The following is a 20351-nucleotide window of genomic DNA, read 5'->3' as shown; positions in this document are numbered from 1 at the left end:
CAGTGTGAGCAGGGGAGGGTCAGAGAGAGAGGGAGTCACAGACACTGAAACAGGCTCCAGGCTCTGAGCTGGCAGTCAGCACAGAGCCCGACGCGGGGCTCGAACCCACGAACCACGAGATCATGACCCAAGCGAAAGCCGGACGCTTAACTGACTAAGCCACCCAGGCGCCTCTAAAACATCACAATTTTTAACTAATTTACTATTCACTTCTCCTTTCTCAAAATGTGTTTATTTAAAATTCTGGCAGTTTCAAATGATTTTAATGTATATAACAGCAGACTATATGTTATTCCTATCCTTTGAAAGAAATAAGTATAAAGATCATTATTAAAAGTCCTTTCAGTCTTTGTGCCAGTGGAATTTTCCCTCTCTCTATTCATACCAAATTTTGTTAGGGGCATTTTCCCCCTAGTATGAGAGTCTCTTTATAGTAATTTAATGGTCTTACACAGTGGAGTTGTAGACTAGTGACAAAGCATGAAATCTGAACAGCAAGGAAGGTGATGAAAATAAACTCTAAGGCATTATAAAGTCAATTTTTCTATTCTAAGAAATATAATTTGCTATATTTTCTCCCTCCCTCCCTTGAGATCACTTGAATATCTTGGTGAAAGATTAATTTAGTTCTTTGGAGGTACAAAGGATGCCACTAATGGGCATTTTTGTGACCTCTTCCCTCACTTCAGTCTCTCTCAGACACACCAGGCTGGTGTTGGTGCACCCATCACAGAGATCATGCCTGAAGCTCAGCTCTACTGGGCCCTTCCTGGAAAACAGTGGTTTTCACTGAAAACTGGATGATCAGAGTTACTTGAAGCTCAGCTGCCTCAAACAAACATACTCCATATGGAAAACTCAAGACAGGAAAGAATATAGTTAACCCATATTTCAAGTATCCAACTGAACTGGCTTCCCTCTTCCCCCTGGCTCCAATAAAAGAAAATCTGAAGCAAAGTTATTCAAGACAGAATCATTTTTTTATATTAAAAAAATCTTCCAGAAAAAAACCCTCAAAAATGCCATCCTTCAAAAATGAATTAATTTTATGATGAACTTTAATACAATTATGACTTGTTCTGAGAAACTAATTATCTACTTAGTGAATGAACTTCAACCAAACTTTTTTAAAAATCATAATCTAAAAATGATTTTCTAACCATTTTCTTCTTCTGTATGAAAATTCTTCTTCTACCATGAAAAAAATCTTTGAATTGACTTCCCTGAGCACTACTTCTCAAACTCCTTGTGGTGAAGGAACAATAATTAACTAATTAATACTACTATTATTTCAAAATGATTGTCACTGATGCTTTTGTAAAATACAGTGAAAATGAAATGCTGGATAAGTGGTATTTTTACATTATACAAAATACAAGCCCAGATATTTTATTATTAAATTAAGCGGACATAAAATGATTCTATTAAATCACTGAGGACATGGCTAAATGCTTATTCTCAGTTTTTGTACTTATTCCTCACTATCCTGTAGTGCTTAATTTATAGACCAGCTCAGATCTATGGACAGCACTTCCAATAGCATTACCTTAATGGTGTTTCCTCTTATAGCAAAGTTGTAGAAAACTTGATGTGTTCTCCTAACTACATTGTCTGAAGAGTACTAACGCTATTCAAAATGTTTCAAAGTATCTAAATAGATACGAACAACTCAAGTTTTAAGTAAAGTCCCTTTCATCTTGTGAAACTTTAAAACAAAGATCTCATAACTATCACTGAATACTGAAATTTTTGAATATGAGAGAAATGGAATAAGAAAAGGCCTTCGGTACTATATATTAATGTCTAAGTATGTCCCTTGTAAACTTATCCATTTGGGAGGCAGGAAAGAAGAGAAAAAGGAGGCCTGGAAATGTACATAAGAAAATATCTTTAAAAATAGCTGTATTTTCCTAATAGGATACAGGGAAAATTAGTTAAATTGAGAAGGAAAAAGAGAAAATTTTTTGGGGAGACTTCTGTACTTTTTTTTTCCAACAGAAAAACCAATTTCCTTACAAAAAGGTATTCTTTGGAAGTAGCCAAGCTAAACTACACATCAGTCGAAGTAATAGATCAGTTGAGTCTAAGAAAAGATCAGAGATACAACTCCCAAAAAGTATAATTTGGTCTGCCATTGAGTGACTTAATGCTGGTTGACTTGCAGGCTCTGTGTATGTAATTTCCTCTAGAGATTACCTAAATGCAATTCTCCAAACTTCTGTGAACATAGCACTATTACCAGCGTAGGGCTCTTACAGTGACATCAAGTTATACTTCCAGTGTCCTAAACAATTTCACTGGATTTATATTCATTTCTAGATCTGGCTCAGCGATGTGTTTTTGGGGAAATCTCATACCACAGCTGACTTGAGGTGCAATTGAAACAGTAGATGTAGAAAAACACTTCATTAAAAATTGAAAGTGGTGTGTTTATGTGTGTGTGTGCAGGTATGTTTAGGCATATATAGAAAGTATAGGTACCATGCTATTATTATTTATCTCATCTATCATAAGTCTCAAACTTCACTTGTTGTATTGAGTGATTAAAAAGACAATAGGTTTCAAGGATCATTACGAAAAGCATTTGCAGAGATCTAGGAAGTAGAGAAAATAGATACCATGACCAGTTTTGACAAATACTAATGAATAGTATATGAGAAAGTAATTTAACTTCTTCAACACTCAGTTTTCTTATCTATTAAGTAGGATAATTTCTGTGGTTACTTATGTGCTTATGAAATGCAAATGAAAATATTTTGTGCAGAGAATGAAAAAACTGTGAAAATAGTAAATTTTGCCTATATTTCTAACACTAGGTTATCCTTCCTATATAAACAGGCCATTTTGAAATTCTTTCCTTAAAGCATGTGACATTCACAATAATCACTTTTACTCTTCAAAATGAGTCTCCATTTACTTTCCACTCTTAGAGGATCATGTTTACCTCTTCCTACATTCTTAATTTCTCTTGCTGGGACAAGGTGGTAATTATATTTAGCCCTGTGAAACACAGTGGGTAACTTATCAAGTAATCAGGTTATTGATTTCTGTAGAGGCCTTAAATTTGTAACCTAGAATAAATACCTTTTTTGTTACAAATTAAAAGCAACACTTTGATAATCATGTAAGCAATTTATCTACATATGTTAGAAGCCATTATTATCATGGCAATGGAGAAAATGATCTTGAGAAATGTGATTATTGAATCACAGTCAACTAATTTGACAATACATTGACAATACATTATTATCTCTCATGAAAAGCTTTTATCCAATCATGATTTTGCCAATAGGATAGTTTGGACAGTTAAACAGAACAGGCAAGTCCTTCAAGAGGGATAATATCTATTCTATAAAATAGAAGAAATAATGTTTAACTTGGATAACTGCGAAAGCTTTGGTCTCACAACACCTATGCTAAGGGATTAAGAAGGAGGCCACCATATAGGTAAGGCTAACCAGAGGAAGTTTCCCACTAGCTGTAAGAGTCCAGCTTCTAGTGCTATTCTTCAGACCCCTAATACAGTTATAGAGATGAAGTGTAGGAGGGCCACTGTCAAACTGGTCAGCCAAAATACTACCACTAAAACAGGCCAGGTGCCCTTTGGGAATTCATGGGTCTTTAAGAGCTAGAGTCCTAGGTTTAAGGAAGAACTAAGAATCTCCAGTTTTAATCCAGTGTTGGACCATTGGGGATATAGAAAATATCTGGTACATTCTATTTGCTGTCAAAGAAAGAGATTATGTTAAAGATTTATAACGTAGGCATTCTTTTTGTTTTTTAATTAACAGACTTCATTTTTGAGTAGGTTCAATTCACATAAAGATTGAGTGGAAAGTTCTCAAAATCTCAAAATATGTACCCATATAATCCTTCACTTCCACCCCCAGTTTCTTCCATTGTAAGCCAATATTGATATATCATTATTAATTAAAGTCCATAGTTTATGTTAAGATTCACTCTTTGTCTTTGTGGGCATTCTTTGTTAAGAACTTTTTTAGAAAATTTTTATAGTTTATTTTTGAGACAGAGAAAGACAGAACATGAACTGGGGAGGGGGCAGAGAGAGAGGGAAACAGAATCTGAAACAGGCTCCAGGTCTGAGCTGCCAGCACAGAACCCGATGTGGGGCTCGAACCCACGAGCCGCGAGATCATGACCTGAGCCGAAGTCGGATGCTTAACCGACTGAGCCACCCAGGCGCCCCTCTTTCTTAAGAACTTTAAGTTTATACTATAAATTAACAAAATATTCAGTAAGAGTTGATGCTATAAATAAGACTTATGAAAATATTTTGCTAAACTCTTTAGCATTCTAAAGAAAAATCAGAAATTGTTTTAATAAAGAAAATGTGGTAAATTTTATTATACATATAAATATATATTCTTCTGATAAGAAAAATTTTAATGAGGAATTGGGCTAACGAATGAGCTTAATGCAATGTAAAGTACATGATAGCAAATGGCACAAAGTAAAAACTCAGTAAGTGCAAGCAATTGTCATCATTATAGTCACTACTTCTCATAGTTTTAGAACTTTTTTGAAGAGGGAGCCAAGTGATATGGTACCCTTGAGAAGATGAGGAAAAGACTGTATAAATCTACTTCACAAAGTACTGGAACAGAAGTCCCCCCGCAAAAAAAAATCCAGTCAAAATCAGGTCAAAATCACATAGATGTTAAAATCACACTTACATATTGGTGAAAGGAAATTCAACCACAGGAAAAACAGTCAAGAATACTATAAATATAAAGATTGTAGGTACCTATCATCCAGTAGCAATGACCTTCAAGATTACACTTGCTCATTGAAGCTAAAACAATGATGTCATCATTCATATTCATGATTCTGTTGATAATGTAGCTTGCCTATTGGAAACCTTTATAGCTACCTCTCATGCAGTGGGAATTAGTAACTAAGGGAGAAATAGTGCAATAAAGCATCTCAGAACTGTAGTTAAAATTGACTTCTCTTCCTTTTATTGGGGCCATTTCATTTTAATGACATCAGAGTGTAATTGCGAAATCAGGTTGAGCACCTCCCACACTGGTAGTGCTAAAACCCTTAGACCAGAACATTGGGCATTTCTCACTGTGTTAGCTTTGTGTGCCTAACAGTATTCTACTAATTATCTTCTACATAATACACATACAATATTTGACCCAGACATGTGCACAGGCACAAATTACCATATAAATCTTGTGGATATAAACAGTAAAATTAATTGATTTGGTTTGAATAATATGGATTAAATGCAATTTAAAATGATCTTGATTCTTGTAAGTAAATCTGTCCTTACTAAATCCTAAGTATTAAATCTCTCTACCATTTTGGGAGTATAGCATAGCAAATTCACCTAGGGCCTTTGTTAATATGCAGATTAAGATTCAAGAGGTCTGGGGCGAGACCTAAGACCACATTTGTAACAATCTCCAGGTGCTAGTGATGCTCCTGCCTGTGCAAGGATGTCAGACCCTGGACATCCTTGGATGTCTGTCACTCCTTGGAAGTTACTTAAGCTTTCTGAGCTTCAGACTTCTCAATTAAATGAAGGGAACAATAGAAGTATCTATTTCTATTCTTTGTTGTGAAGATTACATGGATGATAAATGCAGGATGGTAAGTTCAAGGCCAGGAACATAGAAAATAGATTTTAAAATACTAGCTCTTGTTGTAACTTTTGTTATTTCTACTAACTCTTTGTCAATGAAAAGATATACATTTCTTAAATCTCTTCATTAATTTATTGATTCACTTGGCAACACATTAACTCTTACAGACTCTTACTAAAGGTGAGGGCATGATAAATAGAGGTTAAATCTACTAGGGAGCATAAGACAAGGATGGAAGGCAATAGCACATGAAATCCAAACTGTACTAGATTGATAGTCAAGTGAGCTTATGGTTAAAGCCATAAGCTTTAAAGCCAAAAAATTGATAGCCACTTATACTGGCCTTTATTTCTCTAATCTGTTCAACAGCCATGCTCTGTTAGTTCCATTTCCCAACCTTCTCTCAGATCCAACCAAGTAGTGTCTGAGTTTAAACTGGTATCTCCTCCTACTGCTCTGCTGCATCCTGCCTTGACCTCCTCTCATCCATTTTTATATTCTAGTAAGAGTGACCTTTTAAAAGTACATCTCCCCCACTTAGCACCCCACAGCCTACAGAATGATGTCCAAATTCCTGAATAAGGTTTCAAGTCCCTGGGCTGACTCCCCAGCCCTCTCCACCCCACCATCTTTATCTCTTACTATTTCCTGTCCATGCTCTGGCCTCCGTAGACAAAAGGCACATGCTATACTCTCTGCCTGAAACGGCTTCTCCCAGATTTTTGCCTACCTACCTCCTTTGAAATCAATGTAAGATCTCCGGATAGCAATCATTTTTCCAGAAGCCTCTCCTGACCCTCTGAGTGTGCTCCCACAGCCTCTTTCACCTACCTCGTCATTGCACTTATCACACCAGACTCCACCCTCAAGCAGATGCTCCACTTCTATGATTTCTTTGCACAATTCACTTCTTGTTCATATTCACTGAAGTTGTGCTTTTCTGTGTGTTTGTGTGACTCCTTCATAAATGTTTGCCTCCCTCATAGACTATATGCTCCAGGCTAGTTGGAATTGGGCCATTTTCTTACTCATCAAGCCTCCTAAACTGCAATACTTGGAAAATAAAATGTTGAAAATGAAACTAGTTATAATATATATATAAGAATATAATATTCTTAGGACTAAGTTGAATAAAAGTTGTGCATCACTCTTAGAGTGAAAACTTTCGATCTTTATTGAAAGACAAAGAAAACATAGAAGAGAGGTATCAGATTTCAAGAATAACAACAAAAGACCCCAATATCATATATATGTTAGTTTTTCCTACACTCATCTGTGTATTTGATGTAGTTCTAATCAAAATACCAACACAGTGAGTCAAAAACTTATTTAAGACAGTTCTAAATTTTTTACAATAAAAGAAAAAGATCCAAATAGTTATAATACTTATAAAGAATAATGTAGAGTAGGAGGTAAGATCTATCCTATTAGATATCAAGAGTTAATTACTAAAAGGTTTTAATAATTAAAATAGTGTAGTTTTGTCACAGCACAAGAGAAATTGATCATGAAGAAATCCAATAATGGTAAGAAGCATTAGTGAGGATGTGGTGCAATGGAAACACACCTACTGGTGGGAATACCACTTTGAAAAACAATTTGGTGTTGCACATCCCACTCCAAGTTCATTACTTAAAGAATCTTTTACATGGGCTACAGGGTTCTTGGACAAGCAATTCTGTTCATAGGAGAATAGGTACAGTGTGGAATATTCACACATTTGCATATGATCAATAAAGTGAATGAACTATAGCTGAAAACTATAACATTGATGAATTTTAGAAAAACCATGAGTGCAAAAAGAAGGAAATTTAGAAAAACCATGACAACAGAGAGCATGATACTATTTTTTATAAAAAATACATAACATGGAAAATCTATAAATAAAATTCAGGATAAGATTTACCTGTGGAGATGGGAGAGAATATAGGATATGCAAGAACATAGGTAAGTTTGACAGTTTAAGTAATGTAGTTTATAGTTTGGTGAAGAATTCTTGGGGCTTCCATTTTTAAGAAACTCTTCAAGGCCCTGGAAGAGTGCAATAAAATCATGGACATAGTTCCTTAACTTATTTCTTCTTAAACTGTTCAACCAAAGTGAATAAGCTGCCAAGATCAAGCTTTTGCAATCTCCAAAGCTATCCCCATTCCCAAAGCACCATCGCCAGCCAGATGAATGTGGATGCAAGCCAGGCTTGCAAGACAGGCTTTGACAAGGGAAATGTAGCTATGGAAGAAACCCCCTCAGCAGAGATGCTGTTGCATTTATAGTTGATACGGCTACACTTCCACCTCCACATTCTCTGTATCACTGATGGTAAAAAGAGCAACTGAAGTTCTCAAATTAAATAAAACTTCTCCATAATTACCTACTTTAGCTGATCAAGGACCAATTTTCTAGGAATGTCCTTTGTTTTAGTAGCATAAAATCTTAGTGGGCCATGCTTATATTTTTTGAGCTTTATATATATCTTTCCATAAAAAATGTATATCCAAACATAGAGTATTATAAGATATTTAGTAAGTTACTTAAGTCATCAATCTAGGAATTCATTGTTAGTGGTTCTGGAATATCAGGAAGTCCAACAGAAGAAGCCAATGAATTAGGCCCTCTATAGTTAACTTGATTTTCCATCATGTTTTCCTTTTGTAGCACAGGTTATATTCCAGGTTCTGAATGCCATTTGCTAATGCAAGCTCTTGCCTTGAAATCTCTGAAGATATTTTATAATTCCTCTGAAGATATTTATAATCTATATTTTATAGATTACTTGAAAATATGACCACAATAATTCTTCCCATCCCTGTAATGCATACACCTTTGTAATGTGACTTCATCATACCTTCCATCAAGAGCTGAAGCCTATTTCTGCATGTCTTGAATCTTGCCTGCTTTTGTGATAAGCTGACCAATACAATATGGTGAAAGTGATATTGTAGGACTTCTGGGTCTGGGCCTTAAGAAGTCTTGCATTTCTGTTCCTATCATCTTGGAATGCTGCCCTGAGACTATCATGGGAGAAAGCCAAGGCTAGCCTACTGGGAGATGAGAGACTACATGGAACAGAGCTGAGTCCCCACACCAACCAGCCAATAGTCAGAATCAGTCACAAGACATTTGAACAAACCCATCTCAGACCACCAATCCCACTCAAGCCCCAGATGAATGTGATCACACGAAGGACCCCAGATGAGAACCACAGAACTGCCTAGCGGAGTCCAATCTAAACGGTTGAGCCACAAAATTATGAATAAAATGGTTGTATCAACTCACTAAGTTTTGGGAGTGGTTTGTTACAAAGCAACAGATAACAGATATACTTCCCTTACTTTTTTACCTTTTATCCAAATGAGGTGTAGTGGTAGTGGTGGTGGGTGGTGGTAGTGTATGTATAAAAACAGAGCTCTTCCATCACATTTTGGACCCACTGAGAAAAATGTTTGAATCTGTACTTGAGGGTACTGATGAATGAAGGTAAACTGGGTAATTCCAATACTTGAAATTTTCATTTAAAAGTAATCCTATAGGCAGAATCTTTTAGTGTGGATTGCTTAATAATGAGACTTCTGAGATATATTTTTTCAGAAAGAATATGTTTCAAATATTCTTATACATTTTCTTTCATTAGTAGCCATTTCTTAGTTCACGTCAACAATCTAACATGTTTTTTTCCCCCCTTCTACATGACATTCAACATTTCTCTTCCTAATTTGGAGTTAGGTTTTATTTGCTTTCCTCTTTGATTCTTTCACAGTTTATTTTTCTCTGTCCTGTTCTGTCATTCTTATTTATCCCTGACATCTTCTAAGGGGTGATGGAAGAACTAGATTGGTGACTAACACAAAGATCCACATGGCTCTGACAACTCCTTTACCTCTAAGCTTCTTTCCTGATGTTCTCCACAGTCCCTCTGTCCTACCTTTTGTTTCTTTTCATCAAAAACGTCCCTCCTCTCTGCTGCCAGAAATACAGCCTATGTGTGCTGTGATATGGATATGAGAAACCACACTGCTAAACAGCTCAGGCTATACTTGACAGATTAGAGATTATTTTTTCCTATTTCGCTGTGTCAGGGCAGCGGTGTATTTATTTTTTCCTTTGACACCAGTGACAGCTATTGCTGTGCCAGCTCCGAATCCAGAGAATAAATGAATGCACAGAGGAGGCATGGGGCCTTCCAGTCTGACTCAACACAGCATCCCCGAGCTCTGCTGTTTTGCAGCTTATTGCAAATGGAGTCTCAGAACGCAGAAGCCCAGACACTGTTTCATGGGATGGTGAGAAAAACATGGTTGGGAGGCAGGAGAAGGGAGAGAGGAGAAGGAAGAGAGAAGATGCAGTTCACACGAGAAAAGAGAGGAAAAACATAGGGCTTTGTGGTTGATAAGCATTAACCAGGGTGATACTGGCAGCTACACTCTTGGCACTTATGCCTCCCTGCTACTTCTTGCCAAACTGAATTGTTCTTATTAAAATACACAAAGAGAAGCAATAAAAGAATCAGAGTTTCCCTGAAATGGAAGTAAGGAGTATAATCAAGCAGAGTTTTATAAATCTATTAAATATCTCCTTCTACTTATTTGTTCTTTTATTTCCTTTTTAACATAATTGATACATGCAAGAGAATATGTTGAAAATATAAGCAAGTTATATTAAATACCTGAAAACACACTGTATTCCATGAGCCAGAATATTACCAATAACCTATCTCTTCTATGTGTTTCTTTCTATCTCATTCTTTTCCCTCTCCTCCAGAAATTACCACTTCCCTGAATTATGTGTTTTAATTCCCTTCCTTACTACACATATACATGCATATGTGCCTTCTCACATAGAATCATGCATGCGTAAACAATACTGTTTAGTTTTGGTCATGCACAAATGTCATAAAACACGCAGTCTTAGGGCGTCTGGGTGGCTTAGTCGGTTAAGTGTCCGACTTTCGCTTAGGTCATGATCTCACGGTTCGTGGGTTCGAGCCCCGCGTCGGGCTCTGTGCTGACTGCCAGCTCAGAGCCTGGAGCCTATTTCAGAGTCTGTGTCTCCCTCTCTTTCTGATCCTCCCCCTGCTCACGCTGTCTCTCTGTCTCCTAGAAATAAATTAAAAAACATTAAAAAAAAAAAACACACATGCAGTCTTATGGGACTTGATTTACTGATCTTATGTGAAGTTTCTGAGATTCATCCACACTGTCATAAGCAACTTTATTCCATCATTTTAAAAAATTTCTTAACATTTATTCATTTTTGATAGACAGATAAAGAAAGACCATGAGTAGGAGAGGGACAGAGAGAGAAAAAGGGAGACACAGAATCCAAAGCAGACTCCAGGCTCGATGCTCTGAGCGGTTAGCACAGAGTCTGATGAGGGGCTCAAACTCAAAAACTGTGGGTTAATGACCTGAGCCAAAGTTGGATGCTTAATCGACTGAGCCACCCAGGGGTCCCTATTTGATTGATTTTTACAGCTGGGTAATATCATGTTCTACAAATTTATTTTCCCATTCTCCTTTTTTAAATGTTTGTTTGTTTGTTTTTGAGAGAGAGAGCACAAGCAGGGGAGGGGCCAAGAGAGGGAGACAGAGGATCTGAAGTAGGCTCTGTGCTGACAGCAGAGAGTCTGATGTGGCGCTTGAACTCACAAACCATGATATCATAACCTGAGCTGAAATCAGACACTCAATTGACGGAGCCACCCAGGCCTCTATCCAGTCTTCTTTTAATGAAATGTAAGTTGTTCCCAAGTTTTTGCTAATGTGAACAATGCTGCTATAAATATTTTTATACATGTCTTCTAGTATACATGTGCAAGTGGGTACCTAAGAAAAATACTAAGAAACAGCATTATAAGGCATACCAACATGCACAAAGTATATAAGAATATAATCATAAATTTAAAAATTATATACTCATAGATATGCACATTGGAATAAACTTACAAAAGTTAAAAAGTAAAACAGGTAACCCTGAAGAAGAGTATCTTTTTCACCTTATCTTGTAAGATACAAAGACTTATAATGAAGCTCTGGCAAATAAGAAAGTGATATATTGGTACAGAGATGGATCATAGACCAATCAAATAGAACTAAGGGTGTAGAAACAGAAACCACAGTACCTAGTACAGAAAACATAGTAGATCCTGAGGAACAGTAGGACTAGACAATAAGTGATATGAGAATAATTGGTTATCCATCTGAGGTAGAAAAACTGGTTGTCTATTTTGTAACATATACAAAAAATCAGTCCTAGAAAATGAACTTACAGTAAAAGGCAAAACTTCAAAGTAGAAAATATGCTTCTGGTTCTGGGGTGGGAAAGGATTTATTAAACAAAACACAAAAATGCTAACTATAAAAGAAAAAAATTACAAATTTGACTATATTAAATTTAAGAACTTTTTAAAAATTTTTATTTTAGAGAAAGAGAGAACAAACAAATGGGGAAGAGGAAGAGAGAGAGAGAGAGAGAGAGAGGGAGGGAGAATCAGAGAAAGAGAGAATCTGAAGCAGGCTCCATGCTAAGACTGATGCAGGCCTCTATCCCATGACCCTAGAATCATGACCTAAGCTGAAATCAAGAGTCAGATTCTCGACCAACTGAGCCACCCAGGTGCCCCTAGAACTGCTGTTCAATAAAAGACATTATGAACAGGGGCACCTGGGTGGCTCAGTCAGTTAAGCTTCCGAATTCAGTTCAGGTCATGATCTCACAGTTTATGGGTTCAAGCCCTACATCCGGCTCTGTGCTGACAGCTCAGAATCTGGAGCCTGCTTTGCATTCTGTGTCCACCTCTCTCTCTGGTCCTCCCCTACTCGCACTCTGTCTCTCTCTCTCTCTCAAAAATGGACATTAAAAAAAAGACATCATGAACAAAGTAAAAGCACAAGACAACACATAGTAGAAGATATTTGCAACATATATATATACCTGAATATGGATTAACATATAAATATGGCAAATCAATGAAATATTAAACATATAAAGAAATGTGGTAACTTAATGAAAATATCACAAAACAACTCAGTGGGAAAATGGAGAAAAAGCTTGAACAGGTACCCTGTGAAACTATAATCAACTTCACTAAGAATCAGGGAAATATAAATAAATACTACAATATAATTTCATTTCACACCTATTAGATTGCCAAAATTAACAGGAAAAAATGGTACAACCACTTTGGAAAATGATCTGGATTATTTTCTAGAAATGAATATTCATTTGTAGACTTATCTCCTGGCACTTCCACTCTTAGGTATATATTTGGGATGGCCACCACGTCTAGGAACACACATGAATACATAACAACTAGCTTACTGTTATTATAATGATAAAATAATAGCATGCATATTTCTAGACTTTATGACTACCCTGAATGCACCCTAAAGACTTCTTCAGCCCTAATTAAATATGGAGATATATAAAATCCTTCCTGCCCCCACTATTTCTGCTCTGGCTCTTGAAAAACATACTAGTTCTTTGCATTTATAGATTGTAGTTCCCTAGAAAATCTAACTAAATGGTGAAATCTATGCAGGCTCTCCTGCATGAAAAACTCATGGAGAGTTTAAAGGGGTTCACTACCTCCCCAAAGTCCTTCTATACCATCTCAGGATCTGTGTTTTCTGGGTTAAGAACTCTCCTCTGAGTCATTCTCTTTCTAGGCCTAGAGTTCAAGGAACTGAGGTATGGCTTGGCCTCCATCTAGGAACTATACCTCTTCAGGTTTTGATTTGAGACTAGTAAATGGATTCCATCTTCCAGATTTAGGAGTCAGCATTTTGAGAATACTCTATGCTGAATGTGGAGCCTGCCTGGGATTCTCTCTTTCCTTTTCTTTCTGTCTCACCCCCTTTCTCAAAATAAATAAATGAAGAAAAAAAAAAAAAAGAAAAGAAAGAAAGAAAAATAACTGAGCAGCAGCAATTCCAGAACCAGTGCCAAGGGTACTTAGGCCTAAAAGTGCTCAGGTCAGCAGGCATGATGACACCAGAAGGTGGAGCAAGGCCTTCCATGAGGCCACTTCACTCATATGCTTGATGGGCAGATGGAGAAAGTGTCAGGCATAGCTTCTGTGGTGTGCATATAAGGAACCCAACAGGAAAACCAATACTGCAGAGGATATGAATAACATAAACATTCTCACATTTATGAATTCAGGTTTTCCAGAGCAAGTTACCCAGAGCCCAGCAACTCTAACCAAGTAAAATGAATAGTATCATCCCTCCAACTACCTCCATGTGGAAAATACAGGTATTGTTTCTATTTGGCAACTAAATTTATAGCTTATTCTTAAATATTCAGATTTTTAATAATTGTTAGCCATTGTGATAAATATAAGAATCTGACATTATTGAGGGCCTGGTTTGTCTGACAGACACAATTATTAATTGCAAAACACTACAGAAATGTAAAGTATTATATTAGGAAAAGGAGCAGGATAAGGAGATTGTAAGAGTGTTCTGAAGTCAGATTGGCTATACCATTTACTACCATTTACTTACTGTGCAGTCTTGTGCAAATCTCAACTTCAGCATCCTTCTATGTAAAATAAGGATAACAATAGTACCTATCTCACAGGAGCACTATGAGCATAAAATAAGACAAGGTCTATAAAAAGCAAAGGCACATGGGATGAGATTTAAAAAGTAAGCTATTTTTAAAATTAACACCCCATTCTCCATCATTTGGATCCATGTCCTTTTCTCCCAATATTTTTGAAATTACGGAATTTAATTCCACACTAACAGAAAGACTAAAAGTATCATTTTTATTATTCTTAAAGCATTTCATAGAACTCTTAGAACTAAACAGTTCTAAGAACAAAATGTATGTGCTGACAGTAGCATTAGGTAGGTTGTCATTGTGATGATACATCTGTATCATACGTAAGGGTAGATACATAGGGCCAAAGATAAAGGAATAGTCTCCAAAGATGAAGGAGACAATATGTAAATAAAATATATGAGTTTTATTTAAAAACAGAGGTGTACTTAAGATTTTACTTATATGATAAGATGGGGCGAAGACTATAAAAGGTGACTGAATGATTTAACATTAAAAAAATTAAAATTAATTTTTTAATTTTCTCTGATTTTATTGCAAAAGAGATTTATTAAACTTTCTCATGAAATATAAAAGATGGTTTACATCTAATTTCTGAAATGACATGAATTAATAAAACTTAATTAAGAATTCTTCTCATTCAAATGGACCCAATGATACCAATTCCTATAAAGCATCTGAGTCCAGATCTAAAACCAACCTGTAGTTTGATTAGATCAAGTCATTATCTACAGAAAACCATGGTTTACTAAGCTCAGTTTTCATTCATGCCCTATAATCACTCTTCATAGCATTTACATTCTCATAAATTTCTGATCCCAGGCTTCATTGTCCTGTGGAAGTTGACTCTCTAGCATTTCAGTTCCTACCCTCTCTTACACAGCTCTATGAAGCCTGCTCTCCAACTCTGAGTCTTACGTAATGCTTCCCATACCCACCAGGACTAATGTACTTGATGGCATGGAAAATTCAACTACCTCATCCCTCACCATTAAATGACTCTCCAGAATCTACCTCTTCTATGAAATTATTCTCAGAGTCCAATCTAAGACTGTCCTAAATCTCTCTTTCTGCCCATTTCATGCAAGTATGTGCATAAACCTAAGCATTCCTCCTTCCTCTTAAAAATGTGAATTCCTCTTGAATGGGATTCACAATTAAAAATCTTTCATATCTGTGAAAACTCCTGCAGGGCTAATGAAGAAACATGTGGCCTGTTAGTGAATATTGACTGGTTTATTCAATTTTATTTTTTAGTTTAATGTTTTACATTTTATTTTTGAGTAATGATAATAAATAGAAGGAAAGCACATATTTGGCATTAAGAATTTTACTCTGGAACCGAACTATTTCATTACTAATGCCAACTCTATTACTTACACTGTGTGCTCTCTAAACCTCAAATATCTCAACTGTTAAATGAGGGAAATAATAGTATCTATTTAATAAGATTATTTTAAAGATTAAATTAAACAAGCCATGTAAAGTATTTTTAAAAAGGTCATACTACATATCAAGTACTTGATGAATGTTTGTTATGCTGCTCATATTACTGTTAATTTATCAGGAAAGTATAACCAGTAATTTTCTAAGGTTTGAGTGTACAATTGAACCACTCACACAATAAGACTCACTAAATTATATAAGTGCCTGTTAAGTCTGAATTCAAGTTTGTGTCTTTCCTTCAGAAGTTCTGAAATTGTATCTGGTGATCAACAGCATAAAAATAAATTGTTTTTCATCATACAGCACTCAAAACAATTGAACTTTCCAATACTCTCTTTATTTCTGCCTGTAGGATAAGTGTGAAGTCACCTATCACCTTGTAGGGGTTGAATCCATTTGAAACTCCAATTCCTATCCTATCTGACTTCCTTATATTAGACACTATCTACCCTACCTTTCCCCATTCCTTTGACTTCTAGACCCATGTCCTGCTTATTTTCTTCCCGTATCTTGGGGCCAATACTTCTTAGTCCTTTGTGGTTATCTTTTCCCTTTCTTCAGATAATGTTTCCCAGGTAACTTCCCTTCTCACCCCATACACTTGCCTTGGATTACCCCGTTATCTTTCAGGATTTCAACATATTGATGACTCCACATCCATTTTTACTGCCACTGTCTGAGGCTAGGACTTCATCACTTCCAACTTAGCTTATGGAAATTGTCTCTTAAATGATCCCCTGGCTGTCATCTTTTCCTCACTTTAAAATTTCTCCTTCATACCACCACCAGAATGACTTTCCTGAAATGTAATCTGACCTTGTCACTCTCAAGCTAAAGCTCTCTAATGGTTTCCTTTCCCTTTCTGGATAAGACCTTAAAGTCTTTAAACCACCTATTCCTTCTGTACTTTAATGACCCACATTAAGAAAGAACCCTAAATGTTGTTTAGATTATGCCTAGTTCAAACAAAAGCACATGGTTCTAAAAGTTTTCCCAGGCTGTATTTTTTTATTCAAATCACTTTCCATCACAAATTATTGATTACAGCCTTAAAATCAGAAGAGGTTATCAACTCCAATAAATGAATTTTACCAGATTTCCTGAACTGAATTTTTTTTAGAAAAGTCAATTACACACACACACACACACACACACTATATATTGTTGCTCTTTTTGAAAAAGAGATTATAGATTTCTCATGATGGTGAAAGCATATTACATACACTTAAAGTTAGTTAGACAAAGAAAATGGGGTAATAATGAAAACTGACTACTCTGTAATTTAACAACATTTTCCATAAGTTCAGATTTAGATACATTATACATTTCAGATCCTCATATTATAGAACTGCTAACCATCAATCTTTGCTAGAAAGTGATGAACACTGTTACAAGTCCACACATCTCAGAGCCTTCTGGCAGTATATATGAACAATGTAGAGGAATGTATAGTAATTCCAAGAGAAATTGCTAAAGAAAGAGGGGATAGTAGTAAGACCTGCTGAGTCAGAAGCCAAAGTCTGAGTTCTGTCTTTACCATAGCCCTAATTCATAAGACAATTGATTAAACTTTTAAGACGTTACTTTATTCATCTTCAGAATAAGGGGCTTTAATTACACAAATCTCTAAGGCTCTTGCCAGGTTTGAAATTTGAATGTTAGCTATTATGGCATAACCACAGAATAGAGCAACTCTCCTCTAAACATGCTTTGAGAAGGATAAAATCTATATTTGCCTCTTAATCACAGTTTAAAGATCTCTTAGGTGTCCAGACTTAATGAGGCTCCTCAATTTATATTCCTGTAAACTTCTACCTTTAGGTGCTGAAATCTTTAGCTTCTTCATCTTCCTAACTGTGCTGGACATTTTCACAGAATGTAGCCTGAGTCATTCTAGGCTTCAGTCAATAAAAATTTAACAGAGAACTCAACATAACCCATGCCCCCTGCTTTCAGGTCTAAGTAATGATACCTCCTTAGTCTTCTAGTGACACACACTAAATACTTCACAAGCAAAGAGCTGGATAAGTAATTAGTGTGTGTGTTTTAGCTTCAGTTTCTTGCATTAGGGTTATAACAGCTGTATGCAGTAAAGTTCAAGCGTAGAGGTGGCTGTATCAGACAATTTAAGACATCAACATCATCATAGTCATAGCAGCTGAATATGTTTACTCCAGTGGAGATTGAATAGGATAGTAAGTGAATTGGATTGGCGTCACCATTTTGTATCCTATTTTGCTTTATAATGAGCTGTAAACCAGAGTCTATATGGTTAGACTTGGGGGCTTAGTAACATAACCAATAAAATATAGTGAGAAAAAAAAAAAACAAGGCAGCATTCTAGAGCATATCAAATGAAATGCCATCTCAGCATTAAACAGTTCTGCTGATATTTGGAGATGTCTGTCTCAGACTGCTCTCTTATAAACTTTCCCTTGAAAAGCAAAGCCTTGCCATATAGCTACAATTGTACTCCTGTCAAACACAGGTCGAGTCCCACAAAGAAGATGAAATAAGAATGCAGTGTGCTTACCTGCATTATTGAATGCAATGTGCTTCACTTAACTCAGGCCAAGTTCTCTACATTCCCTAAATCAGAGGTTCAAAACTCACAGAGAAAATTCAGCAATCTGATCACAGGTTACTTTGATTTGTAGCCTTGTGTTTGTCAGAAAATATATAAGCTTTGGAATGGAGTCAGAAAATGTGTAAAGATATGATATACATAAAAAGGTAGACAATTTACCCTGTCAGTGTGAGTCCAGAAGTCTGAGATTCCTCCCACAGATCACTGGACCCACAGCCACCTGCAACTTGAGCTCCGAACGTCACTTACCCTATGACGATACAGGAGATGGCAGTTCCCAAGAAGGCATATGTTAAAATAGATCCCAAGTTTTGAAAAAAGTGTCTCTGGGGAGAAAAGAATAGATTTCATATAGTATGTCCATATTTTTTTCTTAGTGTAACAGTAAATAAAAACAAATATATGCATTTTTACAGCCCCTCCCTTCCCTCACAGTTTAGGCAAATTTTGGTTTTGGAACCTTAATTCCTGGCCTTATTGTATAATTAAGGTTGAAATGAGTTACACTGTAAAGGACAGAGGTTTCTCAAAGAAAAGAGGAAAGATGCATCTAGAAAAATGACAGGGTAGAGATGAGAGAAACAACTGCCAGAATGGGTGGACCTGAGAGAGTAAAGGATTGAGTTAATGTCCATGCAGAACTCTGGCATGATTAACGAAAGACAAAGTTTTTAAGATATGTTTTTGTCAATGCAACCCCTTTAGTATATTAAAAATACTATCCTAAAATATTTTACTTTCCTTTTGACTTATTGGATCTCTGACTTCTATTTCTTCTGAATGTAATGAAACAAAATCTTAATCACCTACAACAAATTTTTTTTAATGAGTCACAGAAATGGCACCTAGTAGTAGGAGTGGAGATAAGGAAGGATGGCCTGAGTAAGTCTCTTCAAAGCCGGCATGGGAAATCTCCCTTCCTGTTGTGTGGTTGGGAGCTGAGTAGTTAGAAGTGACAGCAAGAGGGAGCCTGGAGTACACAAGAAAATTGGGTGTGGACTGAATGAGCCGTCTACCTGCAGTAGCTGACAGGCCAAAGGGAGGACAGCCCCTGGAGTCCCTGGGGTGGGGAGTGGGCAGCAGAGAAGGAGCTGCTCCATCTCTGCATCTTGAAACTCATATAGGCCAGAGCCTCAATCTGCGGCACAGGAGCTGCTAGCACTGAAACTATCAAGGGAATTACTAACCTGTGAAATGTGGGATACTTAAATAATGTCAGGTGAAAGGACAGAAGCTACAAAACTGATTTCCTCCCTAAGAGCATCAACAGCTGAGTATTAGCAAGGCACCTTGAGTTTTTACCCTGATTGATAAGCCCAACATCTATCCCAATTAACAGCTAACTCTTTGGTTACAAGCATCTAGAATGATATTGTCCAATAGAAATATAATGTAAGCCATGCATGTCGTTTAAAATTTTCCTAGTAGGCACATTAAAAGAATTTTTAAAAAAGAAAAATGAATTTTGATAATATGTCTTATTTAACCCAATATATCCAAAACATCATTTCTACATGAAATCAATACCAAACACAATGAAGATATTTTACATTCTTGTTTTAAGTTTGTGAAATCCAATGTATATTTTATACTTAAAGTGTATATTCATTCAAAAAGGCCACATTTCAACCCTTAATAGGTGCATGTACCCAATGGCCAGTGTATTGGATAAAGCAGATTTGGAAGAATTATAAGCATGTCAGATTTGAATTTGTATCACATGTATCTAAGATAATGACATCCTTACAAAAATAATTAAACCCATAAAATAATTGTTTTTTCATTAGCACTGGTAAAATTCTCTACTTAATGACAGAAGAAGAAAATGACCACTGTATATTTACCTTCTTCAGGCTATATCCTGCATGAAATATAATTGGTGGTAGTAAAACATTGAAGAAGATTTCTGGATCAAATGTCATCTGCCAGAGAAGATAAAAGTATAGTTACGAAGATGCTCCTTTGGGCACTAAAAATGTGCTTTAAAAATATAATTATAGTCACCTTTGCTAAGGTTGTATGCGGTATATTACAGGCTATTAAATTAGCACAGATGAAAATTGGAAAATGCAAACTTACAAATTCATAAATGCAATATATAACTATGAAGTAACATTTTCAACGTACAACCTACTATACTC

The 20351-nt window shown here is 36.1% G+C and overlaps 1 protein-coding gene across 1 annotated transcript in view; it reads right to left on the bottom strand.

The window, feature by feature from the left end:
* LOC120224552 (sodium/hydrogen exchanger 9-like) overlaps positions 1 to 20132 on the bottom strand; it is a gene marked incomplete at its 5' end in the record, with an annotated part of 402148 nt that extends 382016 nt beyond the window's left edge. Inside the window, 2 exon segments of the mRNA XM_039222819.1 lie at positions 18460 to 18536; positions 20055 to 20132. Coding sequence (XP_039078750.1) covers positions 18460 to 18536; positions 20055 to 20132 — 155 coding nt within the window.
* Positions 20133 to 20351: the final 219 nt, after the last annotated feature.

The sequence above is a fragment of the Hyaena hyaena genome, unplaced genomic scaffold, assembly GCF_003009895.1.
Source record: "Hyaena hyaena isolate Hyena2069 unplaced genomic scaffold, ASM300989v1 scaffold_1200, whole genome shotgun sequence".
NCBI lineage: Eukaryota > Metazoa > Chordata > Mammalia > Carnivora > Hyaenidae > Hyaena > Hyaena hyaena.
This window is presented reverse-complemented; position numbering and strand designations above follow the sequence as displayed.